This window comes from Trachymyrmex septentrionalis, unplaced genomic scaffold, assembly GCF_001594115.1.
Source record: "Trachymyrmex septentrionalis isolate Tsep2-gDNA-1 unplaced genomic scaffold, Tsep1.0 scaffold32, whole genome shotgun sequence".
NCBI lineage: Eukaryota > Metazoa > Arthropoda > Insecta > Hymenoptera > Formicidae > Trachymyrmex > Trachymyrmex septentrionalis.
Genome location: NW_017305485.1, coordinates 3,581,911 through 3,601,529, shown reverse-complemented (window position 1 = coordinate 3,601,529; position 19,619 = coordinate 3,581,911). Strand labels below are relative to the sequence as shown.

At 29.6% G+C, this 19,619-nt stretch overlaps 4 protein-coding genes across 7 annotated transcripts in view; 2 read left to right on the top strand and 2 right to left on the bottom strand.

Moving 5' to 3' along the window:
* Positions 1–33: 33 nt before the first annotated feature.
* On the bottom strand, positions 34–6,009 carry LOC108749843 (ras-like GTP-binding protein RhoL). 3 transcript variants are annotated; one of them, XM_018488819.1, is made up of 6 exons: positions 5,763–6,009; positions 4,753–4,815; positions 1,862–1,997; positions 1,531–1,645; positions 987–1,104; positions 34–412 (listed from the first exon to the last, which is right to left on the bottom strand). In XM_018488819.1, exons 3-6 carry the CDS (start codon positions 1,984–1,986, stop codon positions 207–209), a joined length of 564 nt encoding a protein of 187 aa, XP_018344321.1. In that variant the 5' UTR covers positions 1,987–1,997; positions 4,753–4,815; positions 5,763–6,009; the 3' UTR covers positions 34–206. The 3 variants fall into 3 exon arrangements, with proteins under 3 accessions (XP_018344321.1, XP_018344319.1, XP_018344322.1); XM_018488817.1 differs by lacking the exon at positions 4,753–4,815 and having other exon boundaries at positions 5,763–6,006; XM_018488820.1 differs by lacking the exons at positions 4,753–4,815; positions 5,763–6,009 and adding an exon at positions 2,088–3,014.
* Positions 5,950–10,068, top strand: LOC108749829. Its single transcript, XM_018488805.1, has 5 exons — positions 5,950–6,050; positions 8,777–8,998; positions 9,122–9,182; positions 9,684–9,862; positions 9,963–10,068. The coding sequence occupies exons 1-5, from the start codon at positions 5,950–5,952 to the stop codon at positions 10,066–10,068; spliced, it is 669 nt and encodes a 222-aa protein (XP_018344307.1).
* Positions 10,069–10,621: 553 nt separating this feature from the next.
* Positions 10,622–15,734, top strand: LOC108749860 (exportin-2). Its single transcript, XM_018488851.1, has 16 exons — positions 10,622–10,873; positions 10,961–11,106; positions 11,190–11,528; positions 11,621–11,728; positions 12,208–12,300; positions 12,406–12,573; positions 12,646–12,775; positions 12,847–13,010; positions 13,117–13,306; positions 13,479–13,677; positions 13,753–14,013; positions 14,148–14,239; positions 14,316–14,619; positions 14,709–14,876; positions 14,948–15,258; positions 15,508–15,734. The coding sequence occupies exons 1-16, from the start codon at positions 10,789–10,791 to the stop codon at positions 15,651–15,653; spliced, it is 2,904 nt and encodes a 967-aa protein (XP_018344353.1). The 5' UTR covers positions 10,622–10,788; the 3' UTR covers positions 15,654–15,734.
* Positions 15,735–16,799: 1,065 nt separating this feature from the next.
* The window catches only part of LOC108749891 (syntenin-1-like), a 4,980-nt gene continuing 2,160 nt past the window's right edge, over positions 16,800–19,619 (bottom strand). For both annotated transcript variants that reach the window (XM_018488904.1, XM_018488905.1), the window contains exons 2-8: positions 18,806–18,877; positions 18,453–18,653; positions 18,254–18,367; positions 17,891–18,126; positions 17,643–17,796; positions 17,454–17,563; positions 16,800–17,279 (exon numbers count right to left, since the gene is read on the bottom strand). In XM_018488904.1, the coding sequence (XP_018344406.1) occupies positions 17,225–17,279; positions 17,454–17,563; positions 17,643–17,796; positions 17,891–18,126; positions 18,254–18,367; positions 18,453–18,653; positions 18,806–18,856 (921 nt within the window). In that variant the 5' untranslated portion in view covers positions 18,857–18,877 and the 3' untranslated portion in view covers positions 16,800–17,224. The remainder of the gene's footprint in view (positions 17,280–17,453; positions 17,564–17,642; positions 17,797–17,890; positions 18,127–18,253; positions 18,368–18,452; positions 18,654–18,805; positions 18,878–19,619) is intronic.

Below are 19,619 nucleotides of genomic sequence, written 5' to 3'. Positions count from 1 at the left end.
ATATTTACACGACGCAAGAGAATTTTATCTATACAAAAAAAGTAAAATATATCTTAGAAATATCGTTAAGGATAAAATGTACAAGAAAAAAAGCACGTGAACAAAAGATGAGAAGAAAATCTTTGGTTTAACATAGGTGTTAGTAATTATAATCGTCAGATGTGTTTTTTAAACTGATGCATTAATTGCATTAAAATGCATTAGTTTCAAAGAATGCAACAGAGCTTTCTCGATCGCGGTTTTTTCAGTACGGCTTTAATAGCTTCCACAAAAACCTCTTCAAGACCCTCCTGTTTTATTGCGGAACATTCGACGTACTTGACTGCCTTTATCTTTCTTCTCATTTTGTTACAATCTCGGGGACTAATAATTTCCATAGCTTCTTGATGATTTCTAAGATCTGCCTTGGTTCCTAATATAAAAAAATATTTGTGTGAAAAACAATTTTATAACGTAAATAAATTTATGCAAAATATATATTTATATTTAAAAAAAATTACAAGAGAAGTAAAAAATATTTAAAAAGATTAATGGCTTTATTGGTTAATGTAGTTGGGCTTAACTTGATAACATAAGAATTACATTTTTCTATCAATGGCTGCATTCAGCAGAGAAAGCAGCTTTGCAATTATGGTAACATTCGTTAAGGTAATTAATCTTGCCCTTAGTACCTTACTGAATGTGTAAACTATCCATATTAAAGAATTTCATAACAGTGCAAAGTTGCGAACACAGTCTATGGTTAATCATTAAACTGATGATTTTGTAGTGAATAAGTTTGTAGTTATCTCTACAAAATCATTAGTGATTAATTATAGTTAGAAAAACAATTTTTACATTATCATAAAGTTGATCAGATAATGAAAAACCAGTTCTAAGCGATCAAAAAGAAAATTACTGCGCAAGCATTTGTATTCCTGTTTCTTCATAATTGTTTCACATAAAAAATTTTTTATTTCTGTTTAATATATATAAAATGCACTTACCCACAAGTACAATTGGCACATTGGGACAATGCGCTTTGAGTTCTGGATGCCATTTACTCGCTACATTTTCGAAAGAACTACGAGCACTTACAGAAAAACAAACCAGGAAACAATCAGTCTGCAAACGAAGAATAAATGCAAGATTATATATGCACGAATATCTAAAGATATATATATATTTTTTTAGAATATTAAAAAAAAATAAGTCGATTTTATTATTGGAAAATAGATGATGAAAATTTTTCAGAATATTTGTGTAAATTTCAAAATTTTTTAGAATTATATATATATAATTTATTATTATTTTTAGAACTTTTGAAAATCTCTCATTCTATAATTTTTGATGAAATCTGAAAAAGTTTAAAGTATTTTTTCAGAAATGACAGAATGAAAAATCTTAGAATATTTCAGAATTAATATATATGACAAATTCTAAGAAAAGATGTAGACTTCTTCGGTATTTTTGAAACAAATCCTAATTAATATAAAAAAAAAAAAAAAAGAAAATGATGAGAAAGTTTTCATCAGGAGAGTTATCACGTACGTTTGGGTACGATAACGGTCTAAGCCTCTCGTAATCTTCTTGACCAGCTGAGTCCCACAATGTCATTTCGAATTGCTGTCCACCCACGCATATGCTGTCAACGTAGTTATCAAAACTGTAAATAATAACCGAATAAATGAAATAATAGATTACAGTTCTACTGAACAAATAAATATTATATTAAATATTTTAAAAGCTCTAACACATCTTTAATATAACGCAGGAGAAGAAATGAGACAAAAGCATACTTATATAAACAAACAGATCTAGAATATATACTCTACTAGCAAAGAGCTGCTGCATTAACTAAGTTATGCATTACGATATTTACACGGTAGGTACATATTCCGTTGGGAATTCCTTCTTTGTGTACGTGATGAGCATACATGTTTTTCCAACCATACCATCGCCAACGGTCGTAATTTTTATTTTAATTGGTTTGTTTCGAGACGTCATCTTTATTTTCCCTATAAAATAAAAGCGTACTAAATTACATAACTTTAATAACTCGCGTCAGCGTTACATAAACATTGTTGATCCTATAAAAGCGTAATTACATCATTTAAACGTTATCAACTTTATTCGCATTCCTTTCATATTTTTTAAAAGAGAATGAATTTTTTAAATAAGTTTATTTTCAGTACAATCCCATTTTTTGTCATCTGTTTGACGGACTACTCGATGGTGCAGTGATTCCGTCACTCCTTAAACTGAAAAGAAAACAACAGACGCTTCCGGCCACTGTATGGCATCAAGGCTATCCCTCAAGTTATACGTCGTATCGTGCATACCAATGAAATAAGAAACGATTACTTTATTTTTCATCACTGTTAAACTAATAATTATATCGTCTCACAAATTATATGCGAGGTAAATAGCTAAATTTTCAATATTTTGTGTGTGGTTAATTAGCTATTACATGCAAGTCTCATCAGACACAAATTGATGGAGAATTAAAATTATTAAGCGTAAGCGTTTTTTACAAACGTATTAACTCGGAAACATCTTCTGTATAAAACAACGGTGAAGATTGTATCTCGCTCATCAGTTATTTGAAATGATCCTTTCGTATAATCAAGCAAATTGTAACAAATTTGAAATCTCAGTGTTGTTTGATTTCTTTTAAAACGAATCAGGTTTTCCTCGCCTCTCATCTAGATATCACGCCTTGAGATTTATCTTTTTATTCAAGCGAATTGATAAGCCAGAACCCGCAAACGTTCCTTTCAATAAGACGTGTACATTCATTCGCGAGGGCTGTACGGGTTAGCGGAATTTGCTGGTATTTCTTATCGAGTATGGTCATTATCAAACGCGCCGTCCGGCCGACTCTCTGACTGTATGATCTGCCTGAATAGCAACGGCAAGGATTGATAGTATGTCGCGATAATCATTATCGCGGCCCATTCATATTCGGATAATTTCGTCCGAAAATTATTGCTTGTACAGCTGTACAGTAAGACTGATTACAAATACAATTTCTGATATGTTCTGATATGGATATATCTTGTGCTAAATGTAATTAACTTAATCTCTTCTTATTATTAATACTGAAAGTAATTTTCGTATTATATCATCCTGATTTTATTCAATTGTTGTACACGCATCAATTTTTTTTTTGTATCATCATTTCGCATTATTTTAACGGCGATCAAGAAAATAAGGCTAGATTTAATGAAAATAAGGCAAAATTTTTGTCTGTTCTGTTGCGTCTCAGGTAAATTAATTTTTAATAAAATTGTCAATAATTTATTAGTTTCTATTTCCACATAAAAAGCAAAAAGTTTCTAAACTGCTAAACTAAAAATTACTTTTATAAAACTGTAAGTTAAGGTTCTCTAGATTATGAATAAATATTGACGAAAGCGAAGGTATCCACCGAATGACTCATTACGTTATGGGATATGGCAATTGCTTAATTAAAACACGCGTGCAAGCTGGAGTCATATTTCCTAATTTGTGTTAAGACCCGCCCTGATGACACTGAGGTCAATATACTCTCGCGACAATTTAAGTTTGCGTGTCGACTGAAAGGAACGAGAAAATTCATTTCCCTCTGTTTACCCCCTTTTCTTCGTAAACATGCTCTAAATTTTTATCTACCAAATAAGGAAAGTAAAATTAATAATTAATGTTGAATGTAGAATTAATAATATTTTATCTTTTTTTTTTAATACAATTTTTCTAAACGTCTTTAAAAGTTGATATAAATCATTGATTATCCCACGTGTATTATATTTACACACGTTAAAAAAACTGAGAATTAACAAGCGAGAAGAGTCGCAGTATTCACATATTCTTGCTGTTGTTTATCTTTCTTTGGTGTCCTTACAACGCCACATGTGTCGAACCTAAATAACGTGCGCAATCGATCGAGTGCATAATGAACGTAATGAAGCGGTTCATATATGAATTCACGCCGATGCGTGTGCATGAGTTATGAGAGTCTTTAGACCGGCACAAATTTGTATGAAGGGAAAGGTGTCGACGAAGAGATGAACCCTGATAAAAAGAGATAGATACGCATAATTATATCAACCATTTACGCATCCATTTTATGGCGCAAAATATAGGCCTGTTTATGAAAATAGGGACAAATGATAATACATTTTTAATTAGTAGCCAGTAGGATAAATAATTTTATAAAATTTGTAAAATAGATAATTCTCAATAAGTCATGTATAATTTCTTTTGTATGAATAAATTTAGGAAAATTTATTAATTATTCTTACTCACAGAAAAAATATTCTGTTGCTAAAAGAAGTGATTACTCAATTTCTTCCTTTTAAGTAACGATTATTTTTGATAAAGAATACTTTTTAATAATAATCATAAAATATATTTATTACAAATTTTATAAAATCTCATTGATGTACGTAATTCAATATAAGAATTGATTTTCTTTTGAATAATTCCGAAGATATTTTGAATAAATTTAATGTATAATAATTTGATAAACTTATGATGATATGCGGATATATAAACTTTTGGAAAATTCGATCAAGTAATTATTATTTGCGTAGAGTATGTATTTTTTTTTTTATGTGTAACGCTTCATCTTTTTCCTCGCTAGAAGAAGAAAATTAGAGAGAAGTAACTGCGGACAACGCGTAATCAATGTGATTGTCACATCCTTTACGGCAGGATACGGAGCAACAGTCAACTTTACGCGGTTATTTATCAGTTCGTTGTCCTATTTCAGAATTCTGGAAAATTTATTTCTATCACGGTTTTTCCTCTTCACACGGAGAACTCGAAAGGCACGTGGAACGGTGGAAAAACGTTCTGTAAAAATACATAACGCAACTGGATTAAAAATGATCGATTAACGCTTCTACATTAAAAATTTTCTCGAGAAATTAATGGATTATCGCAGAGTTGCCGAACAATTGTCGTGTGACGTCATACGAGCTCTGCGAGCGAATTTGACAAGTAGGAGAGGAAATAAAAAACGGATTAATAAGAAAAAAAAAAGATTATCTCGATAAATAGTGATATAAAATACAAAATAAATTTTGTGATGTTTTTTATTGCTTGTATTGGCGCGAAGTAGACATAATTCGCACGTGAACGTTTAAACTTACAGTAAGGCGTTGAGAATCATCAAAGATAAAGAGATAAGATAATTAAAGAATAGATTAAAGAATAGATTACACAAGAAGGGAACGGCCTAGCCTAATTGTACCTTTTCTTGACTTGACGCATTTAAAGATTTTTGTATTATTCAGTTACATTTATTCAAATTTGGAAATAATTTCCTCCTTTAAGTCATTCACGTATCGCGCGATTTCATTTAATAATAACATTAATTCACAACACGAAAGCAAAGTTGCGGCTACAATATTTCAAACTGATAAAAAAATGACTAACATTATACTGTCTAAAAATCATTGAATATTATATAATTTTAACTTAAAAAACGAACTGTGATTAAACGGGAAGCGAAATATAACGCAATTTGTAACAGTTTAAAGCGAAAGATTAATTCCGAAAAAAAAAAAAAAAAAAACAGAAATACAATGATTTTTTCTATTATCCTACACACATTATTTTATTTCTTTTCATTTCTCGATTTTTAAAAGAAAAATCTTGAACGTTTGAAATTTACAAAACAATTGGAGATACTCTTAAGAGCTCTCGATTTATTTTCGCATTTATGATATGACATCATCTCGAAATAAATTTTACATCTCGTCCCACCGTGACAAACGGCTGATATATAAATTACTCACCGTGAGATACGTCATGCAAGAAAAGAGCACGCGTTAAACGGCGGCATCAAGAACATTTCACATATTCGTAGCTGAGAGTCTTATAGAGACAGCGACGTCGCGATACGGAATACCGAGTCACAGAGGAAAGACTGATGATGCGTGTCGCGCATACGCACGTCGCAACGGTTGTTCGAGGACTACAGAAATGCGCACATTTACCGCCCGTGATAGCCGCCGCATGAAGAATCAGCTGACGTGGAGTACTACGGAAGCGGGACGCAGCATGAAGCATCAATGCGCGTTTATGTATCGAGATTAAATCGACTCACCTCCTTTAATGAAACTGCAATTATATAAGAGATAAAAACAGAATAAGACTCATCCTATTGTTATACTTACGGCGCTTAAAATAAAGCTTGTAAATTGTACTGTTATAATGTCGTTTCTACCTAGATTAACTTTAATTTCGGTTCATAACTTATTCGTCATCTTTTTTTCGAATTTTTAGAACTAGGAAAAGGATGAAGAATATGTTGAAATTAAAGTTAATTTACATTTATGAAAATGAACATGAAGGGCAAAAGAGTAAAGATGAAACTTGAGAGGCTTAATTAAGTCGCGCGAGCCAAACAGGTAAAAATAACAGTTCTCATAATACCTGAAATATTAAATATATTAGATTTGAGTAAAATATTGCGGTACGTTAACACCAATAAACAGCAGCAATTAAAAGTGACATAACATTATAGTGTTATAATTTTTCACACTTAATATAAATATAATACGTCATCTATTTTATATACATAACAATTACATTGTATGTGAAATTATAACATTGATGTTATTACGTCTACTTTTAGTTGGTGTTTACTGGAAACTGCATTGTCTGCATCTGCATCAAGCTCAGGTTTTGCTAATTTATATAAATTGTAAGAATAGAAGACAAAGTTTGAAAATTTCTAAAAAAATTTTTATATTTTTACTCTTATTTTGAAGGAGATCTTTGGGGCGACTTCGAACAAATTCTAGTTCACTTAATCGATAATTGTAATTCTTGATTAGCAAATAGATATCCATTTCTATAAACCAACATAAATTAACTTCAATCTTGATTTAAATTAACTTTTCATTTTTTTCTACTTCTAATGCCCGTTGTTATCAATGTAGATTAACTTATCTCGATTCAATTTGTTCTTTATCTTTTTCTAATTCTTAGAATTGAAAGATAAAGAGTAAGTTGAATCGAGATTATATATAAAGTTAATTTTACATTGGTGGGACCGGGTCTAAGAATTAGGAAAAGATGAAGGGTAAATTAACTTGAGATTAAATTAAAGTTAAATCTATACATTAGTAGAAATGGGCCAATGGGATTGTTTAAACCAAATACTCTAATAAACAATTTGTTTTTCTTAATCTTTTTGTTACATATTAAATATAATTCTATTAATTAATTTAATAGTCTTATACAGCTCACTTTATTCATTATTTAAGAAATATCTTGGAAATATTCTTGGATGTTAATTCAGAAAACATAGGGACATCTGCGAGGTAATTGAGCTGTTTGGAGTTTTATTCATATTACTTATTTGTCCATTTCTACTAATGTTAACATTAATCTTGGTTTAATTTACTTTTCATCCTTTTCCAATTCTTAAAATTAGAAAAAAACCAAAAGTTAAAGAGTAAAGTTAATTTAAATTGATAGAAACGAATATTAATTAAACAATGTCGATTAAGTTAATCAGAATCGAAGTCTTGTCCTTCTGGTTTTCTTAAAATTATGTTTTCGATGCGTAGTTATCATATGTATTCATTTCCATCCGTGGCGCGTAAAAAATGCAACATTTGCATATCGAATACGACGTATTCTCCTGCACTTGCATATAATGCTCCTGGATGACGCAAATACAACCGAGAGATACCTTGATTAACATCGTTTGCCTGGCATCTGCTTTAATTGATAATAATATCAATTGTTCAGCCGATTTGGCATAATGATTTTGGCGTGCCTTTAATATGAACATACAAATGTATTATTATCATTATTTATCATTATTACAATTATCTTACAAATGTATATACTGACCTGTCAATAAATAAATAAATAAATAAATAAATAAATAAATACATAAATCGCTTCTCCTGTCCCAAAATAGATCGATTTTATCGTTCTTTTTCCTTTGAAACAGAAACCCCTATCAATATATAATCATTATTAATCATTCTCGTTTCCCGCGTTCATTCAAATCTATCCTCTTTCGATGTCCAGTGAGTTCAATTCTAAATTTCTAACAGATCTACAAGTCGTCCCGCTATTGGTCGATTTGAAATCGGACACACGTTGACAAAAACCACAGATAAATTAATAAATTACAGTGGCAACACTGATTTTATTAGTTTGAAATTGAATACTACTCGCATACGCGGGCGCATAATTACGCGAGAAAAATATAATTTTTAAGAATAAGTGAGATTTAAGTTCAGATTTTTCTATTAATCTTTCACAAATGATGTTAATGTTATAATTATCGACACGCACAAACTTCACGATTATCCGACCGTAGACATATATTCGAAATAATTTCTTGAATTATATATTCTTGATTAGATATAGATATTATCGGACACACGCTATTTATCAGAGAACGCAGATGGAAAAATCCGCGAGCAGTCAGATGAATCCTGAGAACACTGAAAGCCCAGGATCAGAAATTAATTCTTACATCAAACAGGTGAAACAAATGACGATTGAAAAACTTAAGATCTCTTTTTTTTCTATTTCAATTTTTGAACTGGTACAATCAGTTATATACAGTTTACTGTCTCACTCTTAACTTATTGCAATATAGTTCAGAATTCTTCGAAAAAGAACAAGCCTCTTTTCATAACCTTTGTTGAAACAGCGGCTACTTTCTATTTAATATATATATATATATATATATATATATATATGTTTATAGATCGCGTTCTTTTTTATAATATTATTTATAAAAGCTAAGAAAATTGATATTTCAGTTTACAATATTAAGAAAATTAAAGGACAAGTCTGATAAAGAAATACAATACTGGAAGAATCAAAAATCAAAATTGCTCGAGAGTAATAACAGCATCGGGATGAATTTCGACAAGTTAACGCAGAATGTGTCCGATCTGGAAGAAAAAGTATCGGAGAATACAAGGATCTATAATGTGAAGAAGCAGGAATTGGAAGACTTACAAATTGCAAGAGCAAATATGTTGCATAAGCAATGGTAAAACTTTACAATTATTGTTAAATATTTCAATCAACGTCAAATAAAAAATTTATTTGGTCGAAAAAAGTGTGAAAGAGGTTTCTGCGAAGAAAATTGCTTTGAATGATTATCTCATTTCAGGAATAACTGTTTGTCGGAAACAGGAAGATACGTGGATAACTTTTGTCAGTGGATGAACTACGTATGATTCTTAACGATTCTTAATATTAATTTTTAGGGTTGAGTAGTAATAAATTAAAAGTTAAATAAAAAAAAGTTATAAAACTTATAATTTAGTTATTTTTTAAATTTAATTTATTAAAACAAATTTTTTTTTTTAAGTTGAAATTTTTGTAAATTCTCTGTAAATGTCAATATGATTTTCTATAAAATTTTAAATATTATAGACAATTAATTAATTTAGAAAAAGCTCAATGATTGTGACGAACGCGATGCTCGTAATGCCTAAAGATGAATGCGGGTTGGATCTGCATTTAGAGCGAACGTTATTATATAATAATATTATAGTATTATTATTGCATCATGCTATTCTTAAAAAGTTTTCTTAGTTTATCCAGAGGTGTATACCTCAGCAAAGAAAACTTTCAATGATTACAAAATAAATTACATTCTGAAAAATGTAATTATTCTCTGTTTCATAACAAAAAAAGTTATAAATAAAATTTTCTTTTTATTGTTAAAGTCTAGAGACAATTTGATGAAGGAACTTAGTAGTCATCAAAAAGAATGCGAAAAGGTTCGCACAGAACTTGAAAGTCTAAAACAAAATGTAGAGAATATGACAAGAGAATGCGACGCAGATTACACTAAAGCTAACGATGACGACTTGTCGAATTTTAACGGTGCAATATTTGACATCAGGTAATAAAGTTTAAAATATATAATAATCATATTATTAATTAATTTACAATTATTTATATAAAATTTACTTATTTATAAAATGTAACGTTTTTTTATGCAGATCAATCAATAACGATTTAACAAAAAACATCAAAGTGGAGGAGGATGGATTAAACAAAATACAGAACAAAATAAAGCAATGCACAGTCAAACTTCATCCAATCTAAGGACGAAAAAACACACTAATGCTAAGGACAAAAGAAAATTCTAATATGTTTATTTCTCCTTTTTAATTATAAATAAATTTAAATATTTTGAAAAAGTATAAATTAAATGTAGTTATTATATAAAATTAATTAATATTAATTCAGAAATACTTTTTTATAAAATACATTGTTCAATAGTTCTTAAATAATTTAATTTAACAAATTAATACCAATTAATATATATTCATATATTTATTAATTATAAAATATCAGTATTAATTGTATAATTGAATATACTATAATCGAAATATAAATACATATTTCTCAGTAATTTGAGTGCAATGATTTCTAAATTCAGGAGCGTTTGAAGTGCTTTAATCGAGAAACGTGGTCCAATTCGACTTTTGCGCAAAGTAATGCTTCTCTTTCTTTTCCAATGAGAAAAAAAAGAGAAGATAAACACCTCGATCGGACACTCGCGTTCTATTGTAAAGCAGCCGTTATCGCATTCCCGCCAAATTTCCTGAGCGCCAAGAGCGCCAGCCAACAGCCAATAAAAAACGAATCGCTCGGAATTTGTAACCTGCCGAATCTGCCGCAACGAGAAGCCCAGAAAAGCCGGTTGTTACGTGCGCGTATGATAATATGCGGTGTTGTTCTTCGATCTTTTTGCTGATGCCGCTGTGTTATTTTTCTTGAAAAGAAGTAACCGATAAAGGAATTGCGTTGCTAATCATCGACATGGATCTCACCGATGACAATTTGGTTACATTGAGCGAGTATTTGAAGCACACTCTTAGCCCCGACGTGAATGTTAGACGTCCAGGTCAGTATAACCTACAAACTCATTGTCTTTTACTCCATTTCAACCGTTATGTGCATTCCATTCATTAATATCCGATTTACATTTCAGCCGAGAAGTTCCTCGAATCGGTAGAAATCAATCAGAACTTCCCCTTATTATTACTACATTTAGTAGATAAGTCTGAGATTAACATCACAATTAGGGTCGCTGGTGCAGTTGCGTTTAAAAATTATGTCAAGCGTAATTGGAAAGTGGTTAGTTTTACAGTATTCGTCCACTTTATCGTTCTTATGTTGTATAGTTAATTTATAATTTTATTTATTATAAACTGTTTTAGGAAGAGGATACGATGGATCGTATACATATCCAAGACAGAGATGCTGTTAAGAAATTAATTGTTAACCTGATGTTGCATTCGCCAGATTCAATACAAAAGCAGTTGTCGGATGCGGTATCTATTATTGGAAAGTATGATTTTCCAAATAAGTGGCCGGAATTGATTGATCAGATGGTAGAAAAATTCAATACTGGTGATTTCCATGTGATCAATGGAGTTCTACATACCGCACATTCCTTATTTAAGAGATATAGATACGAATTTAAAAGCGACAGCCTATGGACAGAAATAAAATTTGTATTAGATAAGTTTGCACAGCCTTTAACAGATCTGTTTTTAGTAAGTATATTTAATAAGTTATTTTGTGTGTATTATATATATATATATAAAAATATATTTTTGACCATGTTTCTAAATGAGATACTTTGCAGGCTACAATGAATTTAACACAAGTACACGCTAATAATATGGAAGCCTTGAAGGTTATATATAATTCGTTAGTTATATTATGTAAAGTTTTCTACTCTCTTAACTTCCAAGTAAGTATATTTTTTTATATGTATTTATTTGTAAACGGATTGAAGAACTCTTCCTATATAAAATAAATAATAATAAATAAAGGGTAAAGTAAGAGTCAACACATTTCTTTAAAAAAATTACATAATATTACAAGTTTCGGCTTGAGCCCTCTTCAGACATTAACTTATCAAAAAAATCGCAGTACAAAATTGATTATCGGAAATGTTCGCATATTCACTATAATCACAGTTCGGATGAATCTTGATGTAGAACTCGACATTATTCACATACGATTGAACAGTCAAATGTGTTTCATATCTCTTGGAAAAGTTTAGTTGATAAAAAAGATAAAAAGACTTCTTACGAAAAAATAAACAACCAAATTAACATACCAGAATTCTAATAAATAATTAAAACTCACTAAAAATCATATATTTATTATTATTTATTTATTTGTAAAATATAAGAATCATTTCTACAAATTATATTATCAACACAGGATCTGCCAGAATTTTTCGAAGACAATATGGAGGCATGGATGAGAAACTTTCATACTTTGTTACATGTCGATGTTCCTTCCTTGCAAACTACGGTAATTTATATTTTTTTAAATTATATGTGTATATATATATATATATATATATATATATACTATTAATATATTTGAGTAAAATTGAAATCTTTTAAATTTATTTAGGATGGAGAGGAAGCAGGTGTAATAGAACAATTAAAGTCACAAGTGTGTGACAATGTTGGCCTATATGCCCAAAAATATGACGAAGAATTTCAACCTTACTTACCTCTATTTGTTACGGCAATTTGGAATTTACTTACATCCACAGGACAAAATCCTAAATATGATGCTGTGAGTAATGTTTAATATTGTTTATCGAGAATTTTTTTTTTAAGGAAAGTTTACAGTGACTTGTTATTATAGTTAGTGTCGAATGCATTACAATTCTTGGCGACAGTAGCTGATCGGACGCAATATAGACATTTGTTCGAAGATCCGGCAACTCTTAGCAGTATTTGTGAAAAAGTTATTATTCCTAACATGGAATTTAGAGGTAACTATACCGTAACTATAGCGTAAATATGATGATAAATTCGCTTTATTAAATTTCTTCAAATTTTTCAGAATCAGACAATGAATTATTCGTGGATAATCCTGAAGAATATATTAGACGTGATATCGAAGGCAGTGATGTGGACACTAGGAGACGTGCTGCTTGTGATTTAGTTAAAGTACTGTCTAAATACTTTGAAGCAAAGATTATGGATATCTTTGGAGCATACATACAGGTGAATATAGTAGAAAAGACAATGATTTTATTTTTAACTAATTTACATTTTATGATTTATGTGTATACACGTAATATACACATTTAAAAAATTGCACAATTTTTAGGTGATGTTGCAAAAATATGCCGAAGATTCGTTAAAACATTGGCGTAGTAAAGACGCTGCTATTTATCTCGTTACTAGTAGTGCAAGTAAAGGACAGACGCAGAAACATGGAGTTACTCAAAGTAGCGAGCTTGTCTCTATACCGCAATTTGCTGCACAACATATTGAACCTGAACTATCAAAACCAGATGGTATGATGCATATATTTTAAATTAGTAATTTAATTTGTTTAGCTTAATGACTAATTTTACTTTATTTTGTTATTGAAAATCTAAACTTTATTAACTAATAATTGAATATGACTATTACGTAGACATAGCTATATGGTTTATTATAATGAATTATAATAATAACAAATTTCAGTGAATGAGTTTCCAGTACTTAAAGCGGATGGAATAAAATTCATAATGACATTTAGATCGATATTACCTCATGAAATGGTAATAGGAAGTTTGCCGCAATTAATAAGACATTTAAGTGCCAGCAGTATTGTCGTGCATACTTATGCTGCTTGTGCGATTGAAAAGATTTTCGCATTGCGAGGTGTTGATAATTTGACTATGTAAGAAATACAAAAGTGATATCTTAAATGATAATTTATATAATTAAATACTGAAAATTTTTTAAAATTTAATAGAGTCAAAGGGGTCGATATATCGCCATTAGCAGCAGATTTATTGAAAGGACTTTTTGCGTGTATGAACATTTCGGGTTCCGAGGAGAATGAATATGTTATGAAGGCTATCATGAGGAGTTTCGGTATCTTACAAGAAGCTGTGGTGCCATACTTAGCCGATTTACTTCCGAAACTCACCGAGAAACTCGCGATCGTATCTCGGAATCCAAGTCGGCCAAACTTTAATCATTATCTCTTCGAAACTTTAAGTTTATCTATCAAGTAAGTCGTTAATGTATAATGATATTAAAATACTCATACAAAAAAATCTTTGCTTATTTCAAATTTTCCTTTTTATTTTTATCTGACATTTTCTGATTTATATTTTTCATAAAATTTGCATTTTTTACTTGTAGAATTGTTTGCAAGACAAATCCTGAAGCAACAGGATCTTTCGAACAAGCACTGTTTCCCATTTTTCAAGGAATTTTGCAACAAGATATACCAGGTAAGCTATTTATAATTGTACGTACATGTCATTATAATTGCATACTAATCAATATTTATGTTGTTTTTTATTCCAGAGTTTATTCCATATGTTTTTCAAATTCTTGCATTACTTTTGGAGTTACGACTTACTCAAGATATACCAGAACCATATATGGCTTTATTCCCATGCCTATTATCACCTGTACTATTTGAACGTCAAGCCAACATTCATCCTCTGATTCGTTTATTACAAGCATTCATTAGTCATGGCTCGAATCAGATTGTAGCACAGGATAAGACGAGTGCACTATTGGGAGTGTTTCAGAAGCTAATTGCGTCGAAAGCGAATGATCATGAAGGATTTTTATTAATACAAAGCATTATTGAATACTTTGAACCGTAAGAATGCTCGAGAAAAAAAATTTTTATTTTATATTATTAATTGTATATTTATAACAGTTAATACAGTTGTAATATCAATGTTGCAGGAGCATTTTGGAACCGTATATGAGACAAATTTTTGTGCTTTTCTTTCAAAGACTCTCGACGTCAAAGACAACGAAGTTTGTGAAAGGTCTAATAGTATTTTTTGCATATTATGTTATTAGATATTCATCGTCGAGCTTGATTACGATTATCGACCAAATACAGCCACAGTGAGTTTTATAAATACATAAAGACATCTTTTTTAAGGTATAGAAAATAATAATAAATGTTTTATATTTAGAATGTTTGGAATGGTGGTGGAGCGCGTGTTTATAACCGATCTACAAAAAATATCCGGCGAAGTAGAGCGAAAAGTGGTGGCTGTTGGAATTTCAAACTTGCTGATCGATTGTCCCGCGATGCTTGAGGCTCCATATAATACATACTATCCTCGCTTATTGGCTAAATTGGTCGAATTCTTTGAACTGCCGCAAGATCAAAGCTTGCTGCCAGAAGACAACGCGTTTCCAGAACTTGATGATGCAGTTGGCTACCAAGTTGGTTACAGTCAGCTCATCTGTGCGAGAAATCCTCGGAAGGACCCATTGCAAAGTACGAATATTCTTTCATGTTTAATTTATTTTTTTTCAATATACACATATAAATGTAAATAGATGCATATTCACTTTCTCTTATTTCCTTTACTCATAACTTTTCATTCAACTTTTCAATTAGATTAAATGTATCCTTCTCTAGACTTTTCTAGAAGACAGAACATTAAAATTTAAGTAGGAATCATTACATACAAATATATAAAGCATTTAATATTATTTACATAAAAATGTTCAAATATGTTGACAGATATCGGTGATATACGTTTGCATTTGGCTCAAGGCCTTGGAAGATTATCGCCAGGACATTTGCCGGGACTGTTAGGCCAGATTTCTCAAATAAACGCAAATCACCTGAGAAATTATCTCCAAATAGCTGGTATTACTGTTGCATAATACGAACTGGATGTTCGAGACAGACTAAAGATCCATTTAATAGCTCGAAAAATGAATAATATTGAACTTAACAAATTGTAATTAAAGGGGAAATTCCTTTTTATATGGTTATTGTACAATACATGAAATATATTATTCATATTCTATTTGTAATTTGCAATATTGTAGGAAATATTTGTCATTTTTACACCATATAACTTCGAAATTCATATATTATTACAAAAAAAAAAGAAAGAAGAAATACATGTACATCTATGTAATCATATTTATATTTTTATGCACACAAATTATCAAAAACAATTTAAATTATCTTTTACCCACATATAACTTAGGTTTATTAAACATCGTTTCTTCTTCTTTAATTATTTATTTAATCAATTTAAAATACAGCTATATATTTTATATTTACATGTAAAATAACATTGGCACTAATATAAATTGTTCCATAAATATTTATGAAATGCATATCCATTTATTATTAAATAATTTATCCTAATACTTCTGCATTTTTTAAATTAAAAACATTAAATCTTTTCAATATATTTTCATTCAGCTTATAATACTAAAAAGAAAAAGCATTTTCTAAGGATAATAAAAAAATATTGAATAATATTTTACAAAAGAAATAAAGAAGAAAATATTACATCTGTTTTTTTAAATAGTCAAAAAGAATTTACACTAAAAATCTAGAATTATCTTTAATTGAAAATGTCATTAACAAATAACATCGAAAAGTACGTTGGGAAAGAAATTTTGGTAATTACATCTTACTTTATTTTTGCATAGATCTTAAATATTTTTATATTTTATTATGTCCCTACTATTCTGACAAGTATTGTAGGCAAAAAATCTCAAGTAAGTAATGCTATTATTTAATAAAATAAATAATCTATCATAAAAGATATTCGGAAGGTAATGAAACAGTTAATATGCTAAACAGTGGCTTGTAATAAAATTATATTAATTACAAAATTAATATAAAAAAAAATTTTATACTCGAATTTAAAACATATTATAATAATTCAAATGATAATAATTAGAAAAAAGTAATGTCAATATGTATAATAAATTTATATATATGTATAATAATTTATATATATGTATAATAATTTTATATATCAATATAATGATTATGAATGACTGCTCTAAATATATGGATTTATAAAATTCGTGCAATAAAGGATATAATATACGTCTTGTATTGCAAATGTAATTGTTCATGCTAATAATGTAACTAGAAACTTTCTCTTCGCGTTTAGAGCTGAATATTTAAATACGTATATTCTTTTGCAAGTTTAAATGGGTGCTTCTGTATAAAAAAATAATCTCTGATAAATATCTGTAATTTTTAGCCAATTAGTGTGTCAAAACATATATTCCGACACGTAATATAGGCTATTTCTAAACGGGTATCACATATACGCTTGCTATGGAAATATGATTGGCATTTTGTAAATGTGCTTAGGATATGTAGCATATTCGTTTTTTCGTAATGAAGCTACGGAGAATAATGCATGTGCCCATTGGCAGTTGGCTACATAGCATATAAGAAATTGGAAATTTATTTTCATTTAAAGATCTAGCGCAGAGTGATCCATAAAACTTTTCAATAGACTGCTGGACATCCTAAAGGAAAAAACATTACGTCAATAATCTGATCTGTATAATTAATAAAATTCATATTCTATATTAGTCTGATTTTGTTATTTTTTTATTCTAATGTCAGAATTTATCTAAATTTTCTAAACGACATTAGTCTAGCAGAGTTTTAGATAATGATTTATATAACAAATTACATACTTTTTTACCATGTGATCGTAAATGTACGATGGAATTATTGTTACGGTGATGATGTCTCCACCTTTATCAATCTCTGCCGTAACATCTTTGTCCTTCATCCCAACTACGTTCTGTAAAATTTATTGATTTATCTAACAACCGTCCCATTTTTTCTATTGAATATTAAATGCAGATATTATATGTGCAAACCTTTCCATTAATCTCGAGTATTTGATGCTCTGTTAAAAGTCCATTTCGTGCAGCCGACGTATCTTTTACTAAAGCAATTATTTTTCCATTTTTAAATTGAAACCCGACGTAACCCATACTGTCTTTGTGCATTGTTACAGTACGCTCGAACGGTCTGCAATAAAAATAATATTAAGTGTTACAAGAAATTACGCGTTAATAAAGCTGAGATTTTTTTATAAACAAAACAAAATAGCAAATTCTCTGACCTATCACGCACGGCAACTTTAATCCCATTGACATCCGCATTACGGAAGAGTTTATGCACTTGATCCATTGAATATCCAGCAACGCACATGTCATTGATGCTTAAAATTTGATCACCGAAACGTAATCCGGCCATTGCTGCTGGAGAATTTTGACTTATGAGACACACAAAGACACCATTATTTATTGCGTGTACACGAACGCCAACTTTTCCATCAGCATCCTTACAAAGTGTCAACTGCAAGAAAATACAATAATCTTATTAAAAAATTATATTTTCTTAATTACATGTAATTATGGAATTTAAGAAACTATGGAATTTGAGATACAAAATAGCAAAAATCGATTTAAAAATCAATTATTACCTCTCTGATACCATTTGTTACATAAGCTTTCTGCAAAGCCATAGATTGTCCAGACAAAGGTGCGATCATCCCTGCTAACGGACTGCGTGTTACGTCTGTTGAAGTAAGAGCTACCTATTATAAATCATAAAGTTAAAATTTCTGTATTATCACAATTACAAATTCTTCAAAAACAGACTTTATATAAAGTTACATATACATTATTCGCATTTTGACGTGTAGCGAGCGCATATTCAGGCATATTTTGCGCAATGGTCTCTTCATTCAGCTCGAGACCCATGTAATCTCCTAAAGATGGGTACAGCATACTGGGTGCGGAAGGAACAAAAGTCGGAGCCGAGGGAGCCGTAGATTCAATTGATATTGGAGCGACATATTGTGATTCGGCTTGTATTTGAGCCTGCAATATTATTTCAATCGACATAAATCATTATTCATATAGAGTATCTGTTTGTAAAAATAATAGTATAAAAGATTTTTATTATTTTGTAAATTATAATATAAAATTTTTGCAATACAATATATAGATCATGAATCCTCCATGAAATTTACCTTTATCATATGATCTACTTTCATATCTTCCAGCGTAGGATAAAGAGACATTTTGAATTTTTTATGAATGCCCTGCAATAAAATATAGATATATATTAGTTCTTTTTTTATTCTAAGATTTTTATTTTTATTTGTTCTTGGTAAGGAGTGTAATAATATTATGTCAAAATTTTCTTTTATAGAATAAAAAATCAATATACATAAAATATTTATTTTTATTCTATAATTCTATATTAATTACATGACATAAGTAGTCACACAAGATCGATGAGTCAAAGTGGTTTTTCCATTCATTGCAACCGGAATATTTAATATATGTATTTTCGCAAACAAAATTACCATTCTTATTATACTGAACCTCAAGAATACTTTGATAAGCCAACGAACGAATTTTTATCGAGCTCACAATGACTAGAGATTAAAGATTAAAGAAATTAGAAAAAAAAAGAACATTTTTAATTAGCACATTTAGTATATATTCGGTTTAAATATTTTTATATCATAATTTGCTGTTTAATCTAATCTAATCTAATCTAAAACAAACAAGTTAGTTCAACAAATTACGGAAGCATATGTCATATAATTCATCAAATAAAGAAGCAATTTTATGTAGTTTAAAGACACGTATGCAAAAAATCAATAATAATGCAAGTACCGTTTTAGACTTCTGCATAAATCATGAAAATGTAAGAAAAATTTGTTTGTATTACAAATACTTCCGTGGTTATTCACAGCTATGTATTTTACCATTCCTATGTATGAGCCATATACTTCCTTTCATTTTATCTAACATATTGACACTCATATTCTCTCT